The sequence below is a fragment of the Gorilla gorilla genome, chromosome 6 (genome assembly GCF_029281585.2).
Source record: "Gorilla gorilla gorilla isolate KB3781 chromosome 6, NHGRI_mGorGor1-v2.1_pri, whole genome shotgun sequence".
NCBI lineage: Eukaryota > Metazoa > Chordata > Mammalia > Primates > Hominidae > Gorilla > Gorilla gorilla.
Window position 1 is genome coordinate 29345666 of NC_073230.2, and position 25865 is coordinate 29371530.

Here is a 25865-nt window from a genome sequence, read left to right on the forward strand (position 1 = left end):
AGGCCACAGGGGCTGATTGGATGGCAGAGCTGGTACTTCAGTCTAGGTCTGTTTAGCAGCAGGTGACATTCCTGAAAATAGCCACCCTCATGCAAGATACAGCATTGACCTCCCTTAGTGTCTCCAGTATCCAGGCTCGGTGCCTTTGGCATTTCTGCTTGCAATGCAACTGGATTCATAAAGAAGCTTCCAGAGTCCAAGCAGGCTTATGATTGCAGGAATGTAACCTTCTGGGATGATGATACCCACTGCTTAGATGAGGCCTTAATAGAGACCTTCGTAAGGGGACTTGAGGGCAGTGTAGTGCATCCCCTTCTGAGGCTCAGAAGCACGGGAGGGTTGGCTTTTTCAGAGAAAACAGTTGACGCTCAGACAGTTCGGTAAATTTTAAGGTTGTCTCAGAAAGGAAAGAGCTCTTTGAGCATTCTCATGCTCCCTGTGGCTCAGACTGGAGAGAACACTAGGAGGGCTATAGTCATCCTCAAAAGAACGTATTCAAAATAAACTCTTTCCATTACTTTTGTATCTACGCTGAGCTATTTGTTGCCCCTAAAATTGCAAGTTGTAAATTTTAACATAAACTTAAAAGATCTTATTTTGTCAAGGATCTACTTTTGGATATTTGTTTCAGACCTTTGATTTTTGTACTTAGAGCTAAGCCAGTAACCAAGAATTTAACTGTTTAAACCTCTTCACTCCCCACCCCTGTACCCACATACAGTAATTGGTAAGGAGAGATTACACCAGGCTTTGGGCCATCCCAGTGTCTAGAAGTTGCTAGTATCCATTTGATCAGCAGGAAAAAGAGAAGCAGGACTTTGAAGAAAGAGAAGGCAAACATAATGAAAACTTGTTACACTGTTCATAATTTACATTAAATTACATTAACATGGGTATATGATATGTATGTACATGTTAATTAGTTCTTACCTAAGCCCCAATGTGATCAATTATTATGATTAGATAGAGCCCTCTAAAGGTGTTTAGATAGTAGTTAATTGAAAGCCCAAATTCCAGAGAAAACTATTATAAAAGTAGCAGGCTGGCAACTATCTTTGTCTCACATGCACACCAGAAGGCTTGTGAATTAACATAACAGATATTAAAAACCATTTTTCAAGGGCAAAATGACCATTTTTCATGCATTTCCAAGACATATAGATTGTCTAAAAGTGTTGCACAAGCATTGCTGTTCTTGGAAAAATAGGCATAAGAATCTAGCCAGTCCCAAAGCCAGTACCCTCAAGAATAGCTGCCAAGCTAGATTCCAAAGTGTGCCTGTGCTCCACGATGGCTTGCTTAGAGGTTTTTGTGTCCCATTCAGTGACTCCAAAGTCACTACCTAGAATATTTTTACATTTGATTCAAGTAAACTTTTCAAGTAAGGTACTGTTGTAGCCCATAAGACAGAGAATGAAGATATAATTGAGTTTACAAAGCAGGGTTTTTTTATTGTTTCTGTTGTTTTCTTTTATGATTGGCACAATTAGGAATGAGAAATACTCTTTCCTTATAACCTGTTAGTAAGCATGTAAAGGAGGGAACTTAGAGTCCTTACCTACTGTATTACTTTGCTAGAGTAGATGGCCAACTTTCTGTGTCTTCACGTGATTTGTCTTCCGTGTTTCTGGGTCCTAATCCCTTCTTCTCATAAAGACATCAGTCATATTGGTTTAAGACCCTTCATTGACTGGATGGGGTGGCTCACGCCTGTAATCCCAGCACTTTGTGAGGCCGAGGAGGGCAGATCATGAGGTCAGGAGATCGAGACCATCCTGGCTAACACAGTGAAACCCCGTCTCTACTAAAAATACAAAAAAAAATTAGCTGGGCGTGGTGGTGGGTGCCTGTAGTCCCAGCTACTCGGGAGGCTGAGGCAGGAGAATGGTGTGAACGCAGGAGACGGAGTTTGCAGTGAGCCAAGATCGCACCACTGCACTCCAGCCTGGGTGACAGAGCGAGACTCTGTCTCAAAAAAAAAAAAAAAAAAAAAACCTTCATAATGACCACATTTAGCTTTAATTATCTCCTTAAAGACCCTATTTCCAAATACAGTCACATTATGAGATGCTGGGGGTTAAGACTTCACCATATGAATTTGAGGGTGCATAATTCTGCCTACCACATCTACCAGTGTTCATTATTTGCCAAGGGAATAAAAGCCAATAATGTGAATGACTGAGTGGGCTTAGATCTTTTTGCAATAGAAATTTTAAAGAAGGATACTTGCATTATTATTTTGTTCCATGTTTGCCTTCGTTCTCTGTATTTTTGTAGCTGTTATAATCTTAAATGTTTTTCTTTGTTGGAAATAATTATATATATCTGGGTGTGACATTTCAATTACTGTATCAAGGACTTCTCCAAAGCCAGAGAGCATGTAAGGTGCAGCCTTTATATCTCCCTCCCAGCACCAACTACCAAGCTATACCCTGTAGGTGTTTGGTATTGGAAGAGCAAATTTGTGAATCATAAAATGGAAAAGAAAAGAATGACAATGGTGGTGGCATTTAATTTTTTGTGTGTGATTTTCAACAGCCCTAGGATTTAAGGAAAATCATCTGTTAGGAATAAACAAAACATCTTAACAATGAATGATTGCTTTCTTTCAGCTAGCCTTGCTTCCCTTATATCCTTTTGAGTTCATATGTTAATGAGTAGGAGTTTGAGTAGAAGAGGTTTCCATCAGAAACCAATGAAGAGGGTGTCAGGCACATTTCTGGCTTTTAGTTTTCATATTTTCTCAAACTAACCCCAATGTGTCTCAGTAATTGTATTTGAACCATAACAAAGAAAAGTACTAGGCAACTCCATCTCAGAAGTGACTGGTGGGTGTTTGAAGTAGGTATGTGTATTGCGTGGAGATTTTGGATTACAAAGACAGTCTGTGTTGATTGGGAACATTTAATATGTTCAAGGTTCAATTCCCTTTTGGCTTTCTTTTTTTGATGTATTGATGTATTGATAAAGAAAAATTTTTATGATGTATTGATAAAGGAAAATTTGAATCATGGTTCTCTGAGTTTTCAGTGCAATTATATATAGGAAAATGTAATCTTATAATTCAAGTAATATGCCTCACCTTCACAGGAATTATGCACCATACTGTCTTTCAGAATGTTCATTTGGTAGCCAAGTGGCTAGGAACCTTGGAGAAGCTCCTTGAAAGATTCAGCCAAGGAAGCCACAGAGATTACAGGGTTTTCATGAGTGCTGAGTCTGCACCTACACCAGATGAGCATATCATCCCTCAAGGACTCCTGGAAAATTCCATTAAGATCACTAATGAACCCCCAACAGGGATGCTGGCCAATTTGCATGCCGCCCTCTACAACTTTGATCAGGTAAGAAAGCGAAGCAGGCTAGGCAGACAATGAAGTCAGAGTCATCTCACAAGACTGTGGGGCCCAGAATCAACCCAGGCATGTCATTGAGAGGGATGAAGCAAGTTCTTAATGTTCGCATGTGGAGGGGTAGGGGTGGGCGTGTTTTAATCTCTTGAAAGAATTGCCCCTGTCATTTCCTATTCTAATGACCAGTAAATATATTTCAGTCTCACCCTAACATTAAGAAAACTTCAGCTACTGTGTAGGGAAAGCTAACTAGGTAACTTCTTGAGGAGGTTGCATTTTTTTTTTTTTTTTTTTTTTTGAGACGGAATCTCACTTTGTCGCCCAGACTGGAGTGCAGTGGCATGATCTTGCCTCACTGCAACTTCCACCTCCCGGGTTCAAGCAATTCTCCTGCCTCAGCCTCCTGAGTAGCTGTGATTACAGCTGCTTACCACCACGCCCGGCTAATTTTTGTATTTTCAGTAGAGATGGGGTTTCACCATGTTGACCAAACTGGTCTTGAACTCCTGACCTCAGGTGATCCACCTGCCTCGGCCTCCCAAAGTGCTGGGATTACAGACATGAGCCACCGCGCCTGGCCGGAACTTGCTTCTTGAAAACAAATGTGGCAGACTAGTATCTCTGACCACAGAAAGAGAAGAACCCATTGTTATTCTTGTTGATGATGGCGACAGTAATGACATGGTAAAAGTTTCAGTGTAGTGTTTTAGCCCTGGTTTGATATGAGTAAATTTAAAGTCCTCTTTTTGGGTTATATCTATGACACCTTATTTATATTTTCATGTTTTTCCAAGATAAGACAAATGAATACTTACATTTTGTTTGTTTGTTTGTTTTTGGTTTTTTTGAGACAGAGTTTTGCTCTTGTCGCCCAGGCTGGAGTGCAATGACATGATCTTGGCTCACTGCAACCTCAGCCTCCCAGGTTGAAGCGATTCTCCTGCCTCAGCCTCCCAGGTAGCTGGGATTACAGGCGCCCACCACCAAGCCCAGCTAACTTTTGTATTTTTAGTAGAGACAGGGTTTCATCACATTAGCCAGGCTGGTCTCGAACTCCTGACCTCAGGTGATCTGCTCACCTTGGCCTCCCAATTCCACCTTGGCTGGAATTACAGGTGTGAGCCACTGCACCTGGCCGAATACATATATAAATTAATATATATATACATATGTATATATACATATATATACACATATATATGATATATATATGATACCTTTATTACCATTACTCTTTTTACCCAAACTATCCTATCTATCAACATCATTGTCAAGTCTTTCAGTTTCCTTTCTTGCTATTGCTCTGAGATCTTCCTTCCTTCCTCTAATTTTTTGGAAATCCTTGGTAAATCGCATTCTTGTTAGGACAGTAGAATGAACCCTAAAGAGGAAATACATATGATTTGGTGATAAATATTCAGCCCCCTCTTAGAAATATCATTCCCTATGAAGCATGTTAACATCCTTAGCTTCTTTTCTAGTAGCTTTTGGGTCAATACGTAAACCAACATTATGAAGGAATTATGATAATTGACTACCTAAGAATACAGTATTGAAGAATGCAGTTAATTACTTCATTAAATAATTGAGTAATTTGTATCCTATATATACACAGAAGATTGTGTAAATAGTAGGACTCAAAAAATCTTTTTGAAACTATTGAATATCTGCAATATGCCTTATTTAATCCACTGTGACAGACATATATGTTTTTTAATCATCCCTTAATTTATAATTTCTGGCTATTTGTGACATTTTCAAGCTATTTCCCAAAGTACATACAAAGAGGAATTTGATTTATTTAAATAGGACTTATCTGCCCCCTGAAATAAGTATCTTTATTCATGAAAGTGAACATTTCATGAACAAATGTGCTTCAGCCCAATTATCCTTCAGCTTTTTTGTTCGTTTGTTTGTTTTGTTTTTTTGGTAAAGATCAGTTCGAGAATCTCATAAAACTATGGACACTCTCCCCAGGGAAATACACATTCGAAAATATACTGCACATTGGGCCAGACACAGTGCCTCATGCCTACAATCCCAGCACTTCAGGAGGCTGAGAGGAGGATCACTTGAGCCCAGGAGTTCGAGGCTGCAGTGAGCTATGATCACACCACTGTGCTTCAGCCTGGGCAACAGAGCGAGACACTGTCTCAAAAAATAATAATAAGTGTTAAAAATATGTTGCATATAATGATAAAGATTCACAGATTCCCCCAAAGCCTATGCATGAATTCCCTAGTTAAGAACACCTGTTCTGGTCTTTTCATGAACCTGTCAGTTCTTTTGACTGCTATCTGGAAAGCCACTTTTATTAATTGAAGGTTACTTTTATTGGAAAGACTTTTAGGAACTTCAAGGAAGAATATTTCTTTTTTTTTTTTTTTTTTTTTTTTTTTTTTGAGACAGAGTCTCACTCTATCGCCCAGGCTGGAGTACAGTGATATGATCTCGGCTCACTGCAAGCTCCGCCTCCCAGGTTCACGCCATTCTCCTGCCTCAGCCTCCCGAGTAGCTGGGACTACAGGTGCCTGCCACCATGCCCGGCTAATTTTTTGAATTTTTTAGTAGAGACGGGGTTTCACCGTGTTAGCCAGGATGGTCTTGATCTCCTGACCTTGTAATCCGCCCGCCTCGGCCTCCGAAGTGCTGGGATTACAGGCGTAAGCCACCGCACCTGGCCCAAGGAAGAATATTGCTTATTTATAAGCAATATAGTGGAGAGGATCCTCTGAAATATTAAGACTGAACTTGATGTTAAGTAGCAACAGCAAAGATAACCAAAGTGATTCACTAAATAATCTTCTCATCAAACCTGTCTTAGCCAGAGCCAACCAACAAAATAAAAAATCTGCAGAAAATCTAAAATGTTAGAGTCTTTTATGAAGGCTGACCTGTCATTATGTTAGAAAACAAAATGCAGTTTTTAATCAGATTATATAATTCAAGGGATTTAGCCTGTGCTCCCTGGCTATCTGTGAATAAGTTCCCATTGCCCTTTTATCAGTTAGAATGTTGGGTTGGCTACTTTTGAAAGAAGTTCTTATAAAATAACAGTGGCTTATACAAGGTCAAAAAGTAGTCCTGCCACATGAGAGTTTTACAGATAGTCCATTCAGAACTCATGTGTTACCACAAATTGTCATCAATCTGGTTCTTTATAGTTCACCATTTCTAGAATGGGCTTGTCATGGTCCCAGGTGGCTGCAGGAGTTGCAGCCCCCATATCCACATTCCTGACAGGAGGATGAAAGAAGAAACAAAGAAGATGACAAAAGGAAAAGGACGGTGTTTGCTTTGTTGTGCAAGTGCTTCCTACAAGTTAACAAACAGAAATTCTCCTTTCATCTCATTGGTCAAACTTAGTCACATTGCATTACCTAGCTGCAAGAGAGGCTGGGAAAAGTGAATTTATCTTAAGCAACCATATGCCCAGGTAAAAATTAGCAAGAAGACATTTTAAGGAAGGCAATCAGCAGTCTTCATCACAGATGTCCTTTCCCATATCTCCTTGTATTATTTGGGGTGTTTTGTGTTGCTGCTGTGGTCCAATCTTGTTAAAGCCTGCGTATGGATAGAGTGATGAATGCTATCTCTCTTGTTACCCATATGGGTTAGGTAAATGAGGACCAGTTGTTCCTGTTGCCTGGGTGTCCCTCACAGTGGAGTAAAATACCCAAGAGGTTTAGACAAGTCAACTGTACTGCTAGGGTATTTTTCAAATCTAATTAAACCTTTCTTTTCTTTTTTTTGCTCTGTCACCCAGGCTGAGGTGCAGCAGCACACTTATAGCTCACTGCAGCCTTGAACTCCTGGGCTCAAGTAATCCTCCTGCCTCAGCCTCCTGAGTAGCTGGGACTACAGGTGTATGCCACTATGCCTGGCTAATTTTTAAATCCATATTTTTAATCTTTCCCCTCAATTTAGAATTTACCTCCAAACTTTGGCATGTGTATTGAAAATGAACAGTTTGTTTAATACTAGTGCTTTATTATCCTGAGCATTCCAGAATATTTATGTAAATTTAATCAAGTGGCTGGGACATAAAGAACCATTTCTTGTAGGATGCCATCTACCTACACCTTTCAGCTAAAGAGCCTCTTGAGGCTGGGCACGGTGGCTCATGCCTGTAATCCCAGCACTTTGGGAGGCCGAGGCGGGTGGATCACGAGGTCAGGAGACTGAGACCATCCTGGCTAAAAAGGTGAAACCGCATCTCTACTAAAAATACAAAAAATTAGCCAGGCGTGGTGGCGGGCGCCTGTAGTCCCAGCTACTTGGGAGGCTGAGGCAGGAGAATGGCATGAACCTGGGAGGCAGAGGTTGCACTGAGCAGAGATCGCACCACTGCACTCCAGCCTGGGCAACACAGCGAGACTCCATCTCAAAAAAAAAAAAAAGAGCCTCTTGAGGAAGATGTCATAAAGGAGTACTCTTTTGGCTACCTTCACACCCAGATAACTATATTTTTTTAGAGTAAGAAGATAGATTTCTGTTTCTGTAAAATTTGCAGGCAGAAACAAGTAATTGATCATTGTGCATATAAAATTGGTAATTGTGTACAAATAGCACTACTATGGGTATGCAGATGCCTGTTCTTTGTTCACAATGGAGTCTGTATTTTTTAAATATTGGCTTATCACTTGGTTTGCAAAAATACAACTGGCCTGAACTGTGGAATGGTAGGTAGACTCATACCTTTTCTTCAGAAAGCCCGATTCATATTTTTTTCCTGCATCATTTATGTTATCAGAACACAAAGAAATGGATTGACTTGTTTCTTTTAGCACTGAGGATAAAGCCAAGTCATTTATATAAAGTACAGATTGAAGTAATGTACTTAGTTATTGTAGTACCTTGGGTTTTATGTGGACTATCTGTAATTCAGAAAGGTATTAAGTGATTTGTTAGATCATAATTCCAAAGTGAAATTTTGATGCATATATTGGATCTCTTAGAAATTTCTCACATTTAAAAGTAAATTTTTTTTATACCCTTCAAGGTTAATTCCAGTTATATGGTTTCTCTTTTCTGCCTTCACAAGCTTGCCCTTTATTTGTGGAAAAGTTATTTTTTAATGATTGTATATTTCCAAGCCCCATAAATGACCTAAAAATGGCCTAGTGATTTAGAGTGACCTAGTGATTTAATTGGATCTGCACTACATGCTTCCTGGCCAATTCTAGAACCATATTTGGTGGGAGCCCTGGATTCTGCTAAACGCACTGTCTAAAGAAACTAAAAAGCTCTCTGGTCCTGGCCCACAGAGAACAAATCTGGTCTTGGTTTAGTATCACAAGTCCTCTAGAAGACTAGGTCTGAACTACTCACACTGGTTCTACATATACTTCATATATGGCCCAAGTTGTCAGATCCATTTCAAATGTGAACTGGCTATAGTTTGCCCATTTTAAAGGACAAGGCAGGGAAGGGCAGATTTTGGCCTCTTCCTCCCCTGTTGCTCCATGCCAGCTGAAGGAGTAGTCCTCAACTTCCTTTCCTTGTCTCACAGAACTGCCAAATCTGAACATGGGTGAAATATGACTTTTAAGCCATAGATTGGACAGCTATATTTCTTTTAATTTTATGGCTGTTGGGCCATAACCATATCCATGTAGCATGCCAGGATTCCATTTTCCATCTGCGTTCTTAAAAAAAATCTCACAGGTCTAGGCTGGGCACAGTGACTTGCGCCTGTAATCCCAGCACTTTGAGAGGCCGAGGTGGGTGGATCATGAGGTCAGGAGTTCGAGACCACCCTGGCCAATCTGGTGAATCCCCATCTCTATTTAAAAATATATACAAAAATTAGCCGGGCATGGTGGTGCATGCCTGTAGTCCCAGCTACTCGGGAGGCTGAGGCAGAAGAATCGCTTGAACCCTGGAGGCGGAGGTTGCAGTGAGCAGAGATAGCCCCTCTGGTGACAGAGCAAGACTCCATCTCAAAAAAACAAAAAACAAATAAAAAAGAAACCTCACAGGTCTAGACACATGTTTCCCAATTTTCCATATATCACCCAGTCATCCCAACAATGAATTTTACTTTTAGTTCATTGGAAGGAAATAATGTGTCGTGGTGATTTTATTAGTTAAGGTACAGGCTAAGATGCTGTAAGAAAGAGAATCAAAACTATAGGGATTCAAACAAGATAGGAGTTTTTTTTCTCTCACATATTAGGCAGCTTTGTTCCATGAGATCATTCATATGCCCAAGCTGATGGGTGCCTCTGCCATACCTAACTCAAGGTTTCCAGACTTGTCCAATCATCATCATTTCTAGCCATAGAAAAGGAAAGAGTTCGCTGGGCCCCGCGGCTCGTGCATATAATCCCAGCACCTTGGGAGGCCGAGCAGGGTGGATCAACTGAGGACAGGAGTTCAAGACCAGCCTGGCCAATGTGGCAAAAACCCATCTCTATTAAAAATACAAAAATTAGCTGGGTGTGGTGGCATGCACCTGTAATCGCAGCTACTCAGGAGGCTGAGGCAGGAGAATTACTTGAACCCAGGAGGCAGAGGTTGCAATGAGCTGAGTTGGTGCCACTGCACTCCAGCCTGGGTGACAGAGCAAGACTCCATCTCAAAAAAAAAAAAAAAAGGAAAAAAAGGGAAGAGTGACAACTAAGACAAGCAATTTCATTTTCAGCAAATGACCTGGAAGTTATACACAACACTTTAGCTGAAATTTTGTTGGCAAAAACTTGATTGGATGACACAAATGGCTTCAAGGGAGGCTGGGAAACAGTCAAGGGTGTCCATGTGCCCAGAGAACCAGGGAAGAATGGATAGTTGTGGTTAACTAGCATTCTCCCAACCGTAATAGCATTCTACTACAGTGATGAAATGAAGATGATGGCTTTATGTCATCCAGATTCCGCGAAGAAAATTTTGCAGAGGAAAATGATGTCAAGCAGTATGACATGGTTAAAATGAAGTGTCTCATTTTCTAGTGAACTTAGAAGCATTCAGAAGCATGACTGAAGCAAAACAAAAGTATTCCTCTTAAGCCAACAGACTGGCAAATGCCAAATAATCTCCTGTTATGCTTCTCATTGGATAAGTAGCCATGCTGAAAACTGCATGTTGCCTCTGTAGTATCTCACTCTCAAAGTTCTTTACAAGATTATTGAAAACGCAGACCCTTGCTCTTGGAAACCATACAGATGGATAATCAAGCATTTCTTCTCTTTTTTCCCAGGATACACTTGAAATATGCTCCAAGGAGCAGGAGTTTAAAAGCATCCTTTTTTCTCTCTGCTACTTCCACGCCTGTGTTGCTGGGAGACTGAGGTTTGGCCCCCAGGGCTGGAGCCGAAGCTATCCTTTTAATCCTGGAGACCTCACCATTTGTGCCAATGTCCTCTACAACTACTTAGAGGCAAACCCTAAAGTAAGTGCTGGTGGTCAAATAACCTCTTCCAAGGAGTTTACAAAACTGTCAGTCTTTGGGCACTATCAAAATTGACCATAATTTCTCTTTTGAAGCTATTATTGAAATAGCTGACACTATGTATGTATCTTCTGCCAAGTGTGAAAATAAACCAGATCAAAGGTTTTCCAGCAGTGGATGTTTGCACTTCGTGAGATAGGTCAAACCAGTTCTACATCAGCAGCTTAGTGTAAAAAAAAAACAAAAAACAAAAAATGTCCTTCATTATGTTAACAAAAACAGTGGTTTACATGTGCATATATGCCAGATTCATTAGGCAGGTAATGAAGCATTTGCACAAATGTAATTACATACAGCAATTGTGACAGTTCATAACACTGCATTAATAATCACTACAATTAGTTCTGATGATGGAAGCAATTTACAGCGCGTCACATGTATAAATAATGGTGCATTTCCTGCATATGTCATTATTATGTATTAAGGATGCCACCTTGTTGTGACTTTCTCAGTAATGTTCCCCTTGATTTGAAGTTAAAGGTAGATGAATGATTTTATTTCGTAGCTAAAATGTGTTTTACAGATGGGAATGGGAATGCCTCATCAAGAACATTTGTGTAAATTCTCATAAACCCAATGATTGGATTTCAAAAAGCAAGAACCATTCATTCCTAAGGATTTTCTAGCTTAATCCTCACAACGGAAACTTTTTTCATTAAGTTAAATCCGTTAAAACTAGGATACATGTGACAAAACCAGTCAAGTGTTGTACTCTAGGCCACATTTTCTATAAAGGGTTTTTAAAATCACCCGTCCCTGTTTCTAAATGGAAACTATTGTTTTATGTTCCTTCGGTAATGATTGTTATAGCTTTTTTGGTCCGCTTTCTCAGGCTTCAGTGTTGATTTGATTGCTATTAGAATAGATACCCTTGGTACCTAACATAGGCATATTTTCCCAAGGAACAAATTTTAAATAAGTTGTATCCAAAATAAATGGTTTTAATATGGTATTTGATGTTCATTGTTCCATATCTCTCATTTTTTAATTTATAGAATTAAAAAGCAATTCTGAATACTTTGAGCATATTTTGACCATTCTGTTAAATAGTAATATTTTTGTGTTGATTCCCAGCACATTTTGTCTAAACTATTGCACATAAAATTATAACAGTTCTAGGTAGAAAAAGGACCATTTAAGACTTTTATTCAAGTCCTTCATAACTGTCCTGTGAGGCTGCAACCGGGAATAGAATCGTATTTCAGCTGAATCCTACACACCATTGAGGTGGAAATGAAGGGGAGGAAGAGGGAAGTGGACACACGTGTTTCTCTCCAGCTCTTACATCCTGAGTCTTGGAAACACCAGTTGACCAACTGAGTCACACCGTGTCCTGCTTTTTTTCATCCTGGGGCTCCAGAATCAGCACAGCCTTAAGTTTTTAACACATTCTCATGTTTCTCAGTCATTTTCTGCACATCACAAAGCGACTTATCAGGATTTGGGAATTAAATTCCTATGAGCACATGTTTGGTTGTACAAAATGCCCTTTTCAAGAAAGTATATGTAAAAAACAAAGACCAGGATTGAGGGAAAGAGAATCAATTATTGAAAAGAACAGATCTGAGGCCAGGCGTGATGGCTCATGCCTATAATCCCAGCACTTTGGGAGGCCAAGGCGGGCAGATCGCTTGAGTCCAGAAGTTCGACACCAGCCTGGGTAACATGGGGAAACCCAGTCTCCATACAAAATACAAAAGATTAGCTGGGCATGGTGGTGCACGCCTGTAGTTCCAGCTATTTAGGAGGCTGAGGTGAGAGGATCGCTTGAACCCTGGAGGTGGAGGTTGCAGTAAGCTGAGATCATACCACTGCACTCCAGCCTGAGCAACAGAGTAAAACTCTGTCTCAAAAACAAAAGAGGAAAGAACAAATCCTTAGCTAAATAATTATTGAAAAGAACAGATAATTATTTAAATAATTATTGAAAAGAACAGATCCCTAGTTAAATAAAAATTAAAAAGAGATACATATTGAATACTGAAATGTGTAGCAAGCATCAATTAAATGTAAGCAGAAAAAGAACTAAAAGTCAGAAGCCTTTGTTTTCCATCCATTTCAGCTATTTGGAAGGTAGTCCATGCAGTGGTTGAGAGAGCATGTTGCGGTCTAGGCACCCCTCTCTTATTTTTCATTCACCTCAACCCAGCTTAAAAGACATATTTGAGGTTCATTTATTCAAATTCAAATAAACTTGTAGAAAAGTACATTGGCATAGTTGAAGCAATTTTACTTGTTCTATTCTGTCACATCACGCAACAAGCGAAGGCTATAATTATGTTTTTACTTAAACTGTTGGGAGGCAGTATACTGCCCCCGAAGGTGTAAAGGTTCCTGTCTAGAAAGGCTTCATCACACACTGGCGTGTTTTGCAAACCCAGAAGAAGCTAAAGTGTAGCAGAGAGAGGCTTCAAACCCTGCTCAGCCAAATAAAGAGTAGATACAGTGATTTCTTGAATAAAGCATGGTATAGTCATTGGTTACAACCCTTAGAACAGTCATTAGGCCAGTCATGCCATAAGACAAGCCCTCAGCTCCATCTGTGGCAAGGGGATTTGTTTGCCTGGACTTTTGGAAAATACTAGGATTCTACATACACCCCAAATTCAAATTGTGTGGATGTTGCTTTCTTTTCCTGAATCAGATAATACAAGCTGATATAAAGCAGATAATAAAAACATGTCATACTTCAAAGGCCTTGTGAACCAATATCCTTTCACAATTTTTAGATGAGAATTTGAATGTATAAACTTTCCCTGCAAACATGTTCTAGGGACGACTCAGTTTCTTTTAAAATCTGCATAAGGCTGGGCGTGGCAGCTCAAGCCTGTAAATCCCAGTACTTTGAGAGGCCAAGGAGGAAGGATGGCTTGAGGCCAGGAATTCGAGACCAACCTGGACACCATAGTGAGACCCCCATCTCTCCAAAACTTTTAAAAAATTAGCCAGATGTAGTGTCCTGTGCCTGTAGTCCTAGTTACTTGGGAGGCTGAGGCGAGAGGATTGCTGGAGCCCCAGAATTCAAGGTTGCGGTGAGCTGTGATTGTGCCACTGCACTCCAGCTTAGGCAACAAAGCCAGACCTCATCTCTTAAAGAAAAAAAATCTTCATAAACAGCTCAATGTTAGTGAATTTTCACTGACTATATTAGAAGACACTGAAAATAATTCTCCCAAGAAATTCCCTGCAGAAACTTAGACAATTTCTGAACCACCTTTAAATCCTCCTATTGACGGAGGCTTGGAGGGCATTGCATTAGAGGGGCACGTGCCACTGGTTGGCTATTCTGAGGCAGACTCTGCACCCAGCAGTGAATATTTGTGTGGTTTTCTCCACAGGTCCCGTGGGAGGATCTCCGTTATCTTTTTGGTGAGATCATGTATGGAGGCCACATCACAGATGACTGGGATCGCAAACTGTGTCGGGTGTATTTAGAAGAATTCATGAATCCATCTCTGGTAAGACATTTGTAAATTAATTTGTAAATAAATTTCACTGAGCAAAAAATTCTGGTAAGAATTTTAGAAACTAATTATACTATGGGCAATTCTTAATGTTATTGAGGATGCTTGGCCTTTTGGGAAATTTCTTAGAAAAGCAGAATCTCGGGTTCCATCCCAGACCTACAGAATCAGAATCTGCATTTTCACAAGTCTTCCAGGTGATCTCTGTGTGTGCTAGAGAGTGCACCAGCGTGAGGCAGCCTCACATGCACTGACTCATCGGCTCTTTATAAAAACCCTATGAGGTATGCAGAGCTGACGCTGTTATTCCCTTTTCTAGACCGAGATGCTGAAACATGGGGCTTTGCCCCAGGCCACTAGGTTGGCACGGGCAAGAGTTTTGTGCGTCTTTTGATAGAAGTCTTTTGATTTCTATTCCAGAGTTCATTTCACTAAAGTTTCTTTTTTGCCTGTCATGGAAGTCCTAGAGAATAGTCTACAATTGGACCAGTATCAGTTACTCAATTATAATATGTGCTCAAGAAAAATGTGGTGAATAAGTATGTGAGGTGATAGATTTGTTAATTAGCTTGATTTAACCATTCCACGATGTACACATGTATCAAAACATCACACTGTGCCCCATAAATATATATAATTATTATTTGTCAATTTAAAATAAAATTAAATCTAACAAGATAGTAAAAAAAGATTATATATATCAACCAAGGGCAAGGTAAGAACCTTATTTGGATCTTGTTCCAAATGAACTGTTAAAAAAAAAAAAGACATTTATGACACAATGGGAAATTAACATTAACATATCATGGTAATATAGAAGTCCTGTTAATATTTTATGTGTGATAATAAAGTAATATAGTTATGTTTTTTAAAAAGAGAAAAGATGCTCCAGGGTGAACCTGGAGGACATTATGTTAAATGAAATAAGTCAGACGCAGAAGGACAAATACATGGTCTCACACACATAAAGACTCTTAAAAAGCTGATCTCCTATAAATGGTGAATAGAACAGTGGTTACCAGAGACTGGGGAAGGGGAGAGTGGGGAATGAATGGTCAACGGATACAAAGTTACCATCCTTAGAAAGGAAGAATAAGTTCTGGTGTCCTATTGCACAGTAGGGTAACTGTAGTCAACAATACAATATTGTATATCTAAAAATAGCTAGAAGAGAGGATTTTGTATGTTCCCACCCCAAAGAAATGAGAAATATTTAAGATGATGGGCCTGCTAATTACCTGATTTGATCATTACACAACATATACATGTATCAAAACATCACATTGTACCCCATCAATATGTACAATTATTATGTGTCAGTTAAAAAGACAAGTATGGTGATTTGAGAACCTCATTCTTCCTTCTCTCGTGAGGAAGAGGTAGATCACCCCTGTAGGTGGAGTTTTAAGCATCCTTTTCCCATTTCTCATCTTAGTAACCCTGTGTCTGTGTAGAAACGGTTCCAGCCCGGGGCTGTGTTTTCTGGAAAAAGTACTCCATTTTTGTTTCTCGTACTACAGAGGGTGAGCATGGTGGCTGTAGTTTTCTCACGCTCTCTCTCCCTCATGGCATCCAGGTTCGTGGCCATTCCTGGTTATTTCTTGGAAACGTAAAGCATCTGTACGCCATATCATGTCTATTTCCAGTTGGGCGAGACACCAACGCTGTTTAAAGCAATGCTTTGAATAGTTTGAGTGATGTCCTATTTATAGTTTCTCTGAAAATTTCACCTCAGAGAAGCATTATATAGATTTGATCACCTTCCTAGAGTTCATTTTGAGAAGTAATATAATCATATCAGTCTAATATTTAGTCTATATTAGATTAAATCACTAAAATCATATTAGTCTAATATTTAGTCTATTTTAGACTAAAATACACCAGGAAAACATAGTGTATTTTAGTCTAATATAGAAAACTGGGGACATTATTTTGTTACTACTTTTAATAATGTGGAACAGTTTGGAGACGGTGCAAAAAATGCACAATGTTATGTAATTGTTTCTTTTGATTGTGAGTCTCATGGTCTTTCCTTAGTTCTAATGAGCAAGATTTCACATGTCAGAGAGAGACTTCCAATTTAGCACAATTGGAAGTCACTCCTCAGGAGAGGTCTGGGAGCAAGTTACCATGGAGATGGGAAAGCTAAACAGTGCCAGGCATGCGACCTTTACAGAGGCTGATTTCTCCGAATGATGGTGGAGGGCAAGGGGCCCGCGAGGAGCTCCCGCAGACAGTCCCTCCCCTAGCTCTGGCCTGTGGCTGAGGGGAGAATTACTGTTGCCAAATGCAGCAGTCCATTAACCTTCACAAGCCTGAACTCCCATTCAAATAATTGTAAAATAAATATAGGTGATGAAACCTGAAGGGGCATCAGTGATGTGTGTAAGCCCTTTAGAAATTTAGGTACCTGACCTTCCATACAGATCTGGCGAGGTTTTCAGGATCGAAATGCTTCATTTTGCAAGCTGGCGTCCTCACTGGAGAGGTACCTCCTCAACTCACCAAAGGAAATTAAAGCACTTAACTGACTTGCTGTCAGAGGCTGCAAATCCCAGTTATTTTGTTCTCATGCAAGTTTCTCCTGTTCATGCTGTTTATATGATTAGCAACATGATCTAACACTTCATCTGCAGGACATCTTTTTGCCACTTCCCACAAGTGGTTAACATATTTGGAAATTAGTGTCTTTGGCTGCATTGGAACATGATCAAAAAGCAACCCATTCATGGTGTGGGGTTTAAAGTTCTGCTGCTCTTATCAAAAGAATCAGAATGCTTTCAGTGATATCTTGCTGTTAGGAGGATCAGTGAGTTTCTTGTTGAATAAATGAGTTTGCTCTCAGAGAGAGTTCTCCAGTGGGCTTTAGAGGGTCTCTGGCCAAAGTCAAGAAAGAAAACATCTTCTCACATAAAGCATGTATTTGGGAGCGTTAATTAAGAAATACAGTAAATCACTTTCAGAGAATAAGGTAACAGGTCACCTTAAAGTTATCATATAATACAACTATTTTAGTAATATAGAATAACAAGAATCTGGGCTTTGAAGTAAAAAACAAAGACAAAAAACACGTGGGTTCACATTGAAGTACCTCTATGTATTTGCTGTATGATGTCATTGACCCTCTCTTAGCCTCAGTTTCATCATCTACAAAACTAGAATGATCAACTTACAGGTTTGCTGTCAGGTTTAAACTTTGGTACAATGCTAGAACAATATGCTTAATAAATGGGAAATCTGTTTATTATAAAGTATACATTTTCATTATATATATTTAATATTTGGCTATACATTAATCTGTGATAACAATGGGAATCCTTTAGTAAATACCTGCTCTGTGCCAAGGGTCATTACCACACACTTTATATGTATGATTTCTTCTCACTATAATCTGGAAGAGTTAAGTATTATTCCATTTAATCAAAAAGGAATCTCAGGCTTAGAGAGGTCAAGCAGCTGAACCAGGATTTAAACTCGTAATCAGACTCCAAAGGCTGGTCTTTCTCTGCACCATACTGCCCTGGCTGGAGTGCTGAGCTGTTGGCAGCACAGGTCACCAAAACAATGACTCGTATTTGTATGTAGATGGTGTACAGGCCAACACTGAGAACAACACGGGCAATACGGGAGACCAGAGTTCTGGTTCTGCTACTGACTTGCCGTCTGGCTTTGTGCATGGCTTCCCTGTGCCTCAGTTCATTCATTTGTAAAATTAAGGTATTGCCTAGAAAATCACCAATGTACCTTTTCATTCTCAAGACACCATGATAATTCAACCTTGAGTAATGTCTAAAAATCCCTAACAGCACTTTGGGGCCATGGCATTTTTGACCCAAAAGGCCAAGGGCAAATGCATTTGTTTAAATTCACAATGAACTGGAGCTTCTTGTCATTACCAACACTACTTGGAGAGGCAGTGGAGTGGGGGGGTCGGTTTTTGTTAAATACCAGAAAGGAAAATATTAAAAAGACAGTAATCTCATGGAGTCCAACATAGTGGGCTGGATGCTGGTTCTCCAGTTTCTAATAACTGTGCCTGCCCCTGATTTCAACAAAGATGATTTCAATTTTTTTTTCTTTCTTTTTGAGACAGAGCCTTGCTCTGTCGCCCAGGCTGGAGTGCAGTGGTGTGATCTCGGCTCACTGCAACCTCCACCTTCCAGATTCAAGTCATTCTCCTGTCTCAGCCTCCTGAGTAGCTGGGATTACAGGCATGTGCCACCACGCCGGGCTAATTTTTGTATTTTTAGTAGAGATGGGGTTTCACCATGTTAGTCAGGCTGGTCTTGAACTCCTGACCTCATGATCTGCCCGCCTCGGCCTCCCAAAGTGCTGGGATTACAGGCATGAGCCACCATGCCTGGCCGAAAGTATCATCCAAATTTTTTATTATCTTTTCGTGATGTGGAGGTTCTTTCTGCCTGAGCATGATTCTATCGATTCTTTTTGTTTTTAAAAAAGGTTTTACTAAGATATAATTTGCACACCGTAACATTTACCAATTTAAATTATACAACTGAAAGGTCTTTAGTATATTCTGCAACCATTACAAGTTTTAGAACAGGTTTATTACCCACCCCACCCCCCGCCCCCCCGCAAAAAAAAAAAACCCTGTAACCATTAGCAGTCAGGCACCATTTGTTTCCCACCCCATATTCCCCTATACCCCAGCCCATGGCAGCTACTAATCTATTTTCTGTCTCTATAGATTTGCATGTTCTGGGCATTTTAAAAAATGGACTCATACAATATGTAGCCTTCTTTCACTTGGCATAATGTTTTCAAGCTTCAGCCATGCTGTAGCATATATCAGTACTCAATTCCTTTTAAGTCTGAATAATGTTCCATTGTATGGACATACCACATTTTGTTTATCTCATCTGTCAGTGGACATTTGGGTTGTTTCTCCTTCTTGGCTATTATGAATAATGCTGCTATGAACTTGTATGTACAAATTTTGTGTGGACGTATGTTTTCAATTCTTTCGGATATGTACCTTAGAGTGGAATTGCTGGGCCAAGTGATAACTCTATGTTTATCATTTGCAAGTACCACCAAACTGTTTTTTAAATAGTGGCTGCACCATTTTATCTTCCCTTCAGCAATGTATGACAGTTCTGTTTTCTCCACATCCTCACCAAGACTGCTACTGTCCACATTTTTTTATTTTAGCCATTCTGGTGGAGGTGCAGTGGTGTCACATTACAGTTTTGACTTGCATGTCCCTGAAGACTAACAATGTTGAACATCTTTTCATGTTCTCATTGGCCATTTGTGTATCTTCTTTGGAGAAATGTCTATTTAGAATTTTTTATTCTTTGAGGCATTATAACAGCTTTCTCAAACAAACCTCCTGCAAAGGCAAGAAAGTTGGCCACTGTGTAGAGAGCTCTACAATGATGGCCCCATTAGCAAAAAGCAGCTTTTCATAAAAAGTCTTGAGTGGGAAAGGAGAAAGTCTAGATTCAGCATCAGGATTCACAGGGCTCCTTGGGTATATTAAAGTCTTGATGGTTTTCTTAAAGTAAAAGGGAACACAAGTCTCTGTATGGAGGACATTTCTCAGGTTTTGTTTGTTTTTTCCTTCTAGAAAAAGCAAGATATACTAAAATCAAGTCTGCTGCTAGGGTACGAGGAAGACCAAAACTTACATAAGAGCCTGCTGTGTGCTGAGCTGTTTGCATACCTTATTAAATTCTTATGGCCACAACCATTAGGTTGCTGTTATGAGCAATATTTTACTGATGAAGAGATTGAAATGCAGATAAATTGTCATTTCTTAAGGCCACCAACCCATTAAGTGATGGAAGCTGAATCAGGCTGTCTAGCTGTATACCTCAGGCCCTTTTGAGTTGGCTGTTTTCTTTTGCTTTGCTCATTGCCTACCATATGGAAAACACTTGTCACATGTTTATAAAGACTGATTTTCTTTCCAAAGAGCATGGGCCATTTGCAGTCCCATCAGCAGTACATGAGCACGCATTCAAACAAATGTCCCCATGGCAGCTTAACCTTTCCAGGTGGTTTTGGTTTTGGTCAGTTTCTTTGCTTGAAGTTCTGTTTTTAACTTTTTGATTTTATTAAGGACAGATTAACTGTGGCTTCTGAAATTTCTTTCAATTTCCTAGTAAGCACAAACAGAGAAGACCAAGTACTTGTTTTAGGGAATAATGTTCAGTTGGGATATGTGGATTCTAGGTTTTGGTTTTCTTATTCATATTTCGCCCATATTTTTATTCTGGCTACTTTATCCATCATAGACTAATAATAATGAGTTTAACTCTCCTGTACCATTTTATTTTGGTCGCCCTGAGCCAGGTGACATTTAAATTTTGATTATTCTTATATATAAACATGAAATGATACAAATGTGAATAAATAAAGCCAAGCCAATGGATACTGGTGGTGGAATAGTCCAACTTCTTCCTTCCCATATTCATCGGGTCAAGATTTCCATTTCTGGCAATATGAAGGATTAGATAACTTGAAAATCCTCCTGGTACAAAATAAAAATAAAAATGCTGAGTGGAATGTTTTAAATGCGCTTGGAATTCGCAGAAAGCAGTCGAGCATCCTTATTAAGGACGTAGGCTTTCTAAGTAACCTGGATTGCAGGTTTAAGAAGGAAAGAGAAAACCACTGTTACACACATGATTGTGTGGAAATTCACACTTACTTTGTCCTCTTTAGACTCTGAGTTCCTTAATAACGAGGTCATATGGAGCTTATACTTCTAAGGTTTGTTGTAGTGTACTGGGTGGTGGGTACATATTACTGAATGAATTAAAGAATATTCACTTTGTCTCCAAGTGATAGTGAGGGGACCACAGTGTAGCATACACAGTTACAGACAAATCCCATTTCAGAAACTGACTCAGAAAATCTAGGTAGAAAATAGCTACATTCGATGATAGTTTAAAAATACCATTCCTCTGTACATTTAAGTGCACATACAGACAGGATTTACGGTGCAAGAGACTGGGAGAATTAAAACAGAGGGGTTAATGGTCCCTGGAAACTAAAGAGCAATCAGGGAAAAGTAAATTTGAGATTATACTGTTACTTAGAAAATTGTAAGCACTTGATTGACTCTGTGTTTATGGCTGGTCAGAGACTCAGGCTCATAAATTCTTTTGTTACATTTTGAAGTTCTACATTCTAAAGTTTAGAGGGTTTGTTATTGCTATTCACATTGCCTTTGTTCAAAACTTCCCCCTAAATTGAATGTCTACCCTCTTGCCCCAGCCTTATTGAAGTAGATGGGCACGATAAAAGCCCGCTTTCTCCAGCCTTTCACTCAGTAGGTAACTGTGTATTGAGCTCTCAGGGTCTGTGGATCCTGAACAACACAGACTCTGCTGTGAGTAGCTCAAAGTCCTGGGAAGGTAGGATCAGTCTGACTCTTAGTATATATGGCCTATACATGGTACTTATATATACACACACATGTTTCATTAAATGCACATATCATTATTTATAATTATAAAATTCAGGTATATAAATTCACATCATTTATAAAATGATGTGATGCAGTACTGTGGAAAGTATGGTGCCCTGGGGAAGTACAGGCTACAGAGTCCTACTAAAATGAGTTCAGAATTATGATTAAAATCAAATGTCTACCTCAGCAAATTCACATCAGAGTCTTGATTTCCTCTCTGGGAAATGGGGATGGTTGGGAGAATCAATGAATGGGAGTGTGTTATAGGGTAGCCCAGGCTCTGTGATGGCTCATTCCTTTTGTGTGCATGTATCACACTGCCCCATGCACACTGCAAACTGAGTCTTCTTAGGGATAGGATGAATGTGTGTTCCTTGGGATCCTCCCCAGAGATCAGTCTGATGTTGCATATAGAGCAGAATTGTTGATGATAAAACAGTTTAGGGAGCCTGCTACCCAGACAGCATTGTGCTGGAGCCTTCTTGTCAGGGTCTTCTCGAAGTGTTGAGGAAGTGAAAATGGATGCCTACCTACATTTGGAATAACTGACTTTTCCTTTGTGGTTGAAGATTGAAGATGAACTGATGCTGGCACCAGGATTTGCTGCCCCACCCTACCTAGATTATGCAGGCTACCACCAGTACATAGAGGAGATGCTTCCTCCAGAAAGCCCGGCACTGTATGGCCTCCACCCAAATGCTGAAATAGAATTCCTGACAGTGACATCCAACACTCTCTTCAGAACTTTGCTGGAGATGCAGCCCAGGAATGCACTCAGTGGTGATGAACTGGGGCAGTCTACAGAAGAAAAGGTAGAGGGTCTTTCCTTCCTTTTCTTTTTCATTGAAGTAGAACTTACTTGTACTGAAGTCTACTAATCTTAATTGTGCAAATCAATAAGTTTTTACCCAGGTTTTACTCATACAACCACCACCTAGATCAAAATAACATTTCCAACACTCCAGAAGGATACTCATGCCCCTTATCGGTCAGCATACCCCTCACCTCCCCCAGAGATAATCAGTATCTTTACCTCTATCATCACAGATTAGCTTTACCTGATTACAAATATATGGAATCATACAGTGCGCATTCATCCATGTCTAACTCCTTTCATTCTGCATTAGATTTGTGAGATTCATCCATGTTGTTCATGTACCAATGGTTCATTTTTGTTTTGAATTCTATATGAATATAAAATTCTTCATTCTACTGTGAATGGATGTTTGGGTTGTTTCTTGTTTTTCACTTTTATAGAAATATCACAACCATGAACATTCTTCTGCAGTCAATATGCAAAGGTAACTCCCAAAGGCATCCATTCATACTACCCATTTCTCTATACCCAGAAGTGGGATTGCCAGATAACAGGGTATAATGTGTAGCTTTAATAGTATTCCCAATCAGTTTTCTCCAGTGGCTGTACCAGTTACTTTCCCACCAGCAGTGCGTGTGAGTTCCACTTGCTCTATCTTTTTTGTGGTTTTGTAAGGGTAATGATATCTCACAGTGGTTTTAATTTTGCAGTCCTCAATTGAGGAGTAATATTGAGCATCTTTTCACATGCTTATGGCCGTTTGGATATACTGTCTACCTCCGCTGTAAATGAGTTTAAGATTTCAGGACCTGATAAATTACCGGTCAGAGTGATGCCAGCTGGCAGGCATGATGTCAGAACCAGAGGCAGTAGTCTGAGAAACCAAGGAAAGAAGGAAAGCTGCCTGAGGCTAAGGACAGGCAAAGTTCTTCCATCTTTTCTCCTTTCTAGATATTGACTGGTTTTTCCAGGTCAGTGGAGCTGTCTAGATAGAATTAGTATGCATGTCTGAGTACCATGTGCATACTCATACCTTTAATATATGTCTTTCATTCTTTCAGAGCAACAATTACAGAAGATAGAAGTTTCTTTGTTAAAAATGTTGATGTAAATTGGCCTAGGAATTTTAGGATGCCGTGGTTGGGAGGGCAGCATCATAGTTCACCAGAATTTGCTTATGCTTAAAAGGCTTATTTGGGTTATGTGACTTTTATTCTATTTTATTTTTTATTTTTTGAGACAGTCTCATTCTGTTGCCCAGGCTGGAATGCAGTGGCACCATCTTGGCTCATTGCAACCTCTAACTCTCGGATTCAAGAGATTTTCGTGCCTCAGCCACCCAAATAGCTGGGATTACAGACATGCTCCACCATGCCTGGCTACTTTTTATATTTTTAGTAGAGACAGAGTTTCACGTTGGCCAGGCTGGTCTCGAACTCCTGACCTCAAGTGATCTGCCCATCTTGGCCTCCCAAAGTGCTGGGATTACAGGCGTGAGCCACTGTGCCCAGCCCCTGGTTTGTGTGGCTTTTAAAAGGATCTTTTTAATTTAGCAGATTATAAAATATGGTACCCTAATAATAGGCTTCTACTTCCTCTGATCATATCTTTACATATAAATAACATGTAGCTGATGACAGTTCTATACTCCCTAAATGTTAAGTGAATAAACTGCAAACAAGTGTAGCTCCTTCTTGACCAGATTTGGGGCTTCATGGAAGGGGAAGTGCTGGCATTGGTGCAGAGGCACCAATGAGGCAGCTGAGGGAGTTGGCACTGCCACGCTGCCCACCTCCTGGGAGCCGTAGGCAACCTTCACATGCATTCGCAGGCACCTTCAGAAGTCGTATGATATATTCTGGAACTTCAAAAAGTAGAGGATATACACAGTCACCATGACGAAAACTGAAATAGAAAGGAGCTAAATCTTTGTGTTACTGATTTAAGGTTAAGAATGTCTTGGATGACATTTTGGAGAAACTTCCAGAAGAGTTCAACATGGCAGAGATAATGCAAAAAAATTCAAACAGAAGCCCATATGTTCTTGTTTGCTTCCAAGAATGTGAGAGGATGAATATTCTCATTCGGGAAATACGTATATCACTTGAACAACTGGACCTTAGTTTGAAGGTAAGCTTAAAGTGAGGCTATAGTAGACTTCAGCACATTGGAAGATATTCACTGTGTGGCTTTTTTTCTCCATGCAAGGGGGAATTGGCATTATCTCCTGCTGTGGAAGCCCAGCAGTTTGCATTGAGTTATGACACGGTACCAGACACTTGGAGCAAACTGGCTTATCCTTCTACTTATGGCCTAGCCCAGTGGTAAGCTACCCCATCCTCACTGCCACTGGCCCTGAGCAGCCTCGGTGCTGGGTTAGTGTTCTGAATAATGCTTCCTAAGAACTATGCAGACGGAGCTTTGTGACTGTTCTCAACCTGTAACCGTAAAAAATTCTTCCACCAATTTCATTTGAGTTTACTTGGTATATTGCATCAAAGGCAAAAATCAGTTAAAAGACAGGGTCAGAGCAAGATTCAAATTCTGCCGCTCACTCATTGATACATGATCTTAGACAAAATAACCTGTCTCTTTTTTAAATCTGAAAAATGTAGATAGCAATAGAATCCCCTGAGTTGTTGTTAAGAGTTAAATGGCCATGGAAAGCAACTTGAATTTGCCTTTGTGTCATCTTATAACTTTACTTTGCAAGCCTGAGATTCCTATGCCTTCTCATAGACAACTTTTGAAAGTTTGTAATATGGTATGCAGTATGCAGTAAACTAGACTGGGGGTATAACTGCAGAGATGTGTCACAAAGCTAGGGCAGAAATTCACAGATTACTGAATGTAATCTGTGCTGATGTTACACCTAATTGCTCCTTGGTCTTGGCAAGCAATTCAGGAAGTTTCACAAAGCTGTTGATTCCTGGCTTTTTGGTGCTGAGTTTCTTTCCCCCTGCTTTCCTGAATCATTATTCCATGAACCTCAACTATCCCTGTACCATTCCTATTATTTTAGTGGAGACTCTTTACATTGTAGCATGCACACTTTTGACTTTTCTTTTTTTTTTTTTTGAGACAAAGTCTCACTCTCTCGCCCAGGCTGGAGTGCAGTGGTGCGATCTCGGCTCACTGCAAGCTCCGCCTCCCAGGTTCACGCCATTCTCCTGCCTCAGTCTCCCGAGTAGCTGGGACTACAGGCGCCTGCCACCACATCCGGCTAATTTTTTGTATATTTAGTAGAGACGGGGTTTCACCATGTTAGCCAGGATGGTCTCAATCTCCTGACCTCATGATCTGCCCGCCTCAGCCTCCCAAAGTGCTGGGATTACAGGCA

At 40.0% G+C, this 25865-nt stretch overlaps 1 protein-coding gene across 1 annotated transcript in view; it reads left to right on the plus strand.

The window, feature by feature from the left end:
• The window catches only part of DNAH11 (dynein axonemal heavy chain 11), a 359011-nt gene that overhangs the window by 327090 nt on the left and 6056 nt on the right, over nt 1-25865 (plus strand). The window contains exons 74-79 of the mRNA XM_055347302.2: nt 3117-3344; nt 10552-10743; nt 14142-14261; nt 22278-22520; nt 24473-24655; nt 24734-24849. Coding sequence (XP_055203277.1) covers nt 3117-3344; nt 10552-10743; nt 14142-14261; nt 22278-22520; nt 24473-24655; nt 24734-24849 — 1082 coding nt within the window. The remainder of the gene's footprint in view (nt 1-3116; nt 3345-10551; nt 10744-14141; nt 14262-22277; nt 22521-24472; nt 24656-24733; nt 24850-25865) is intronic.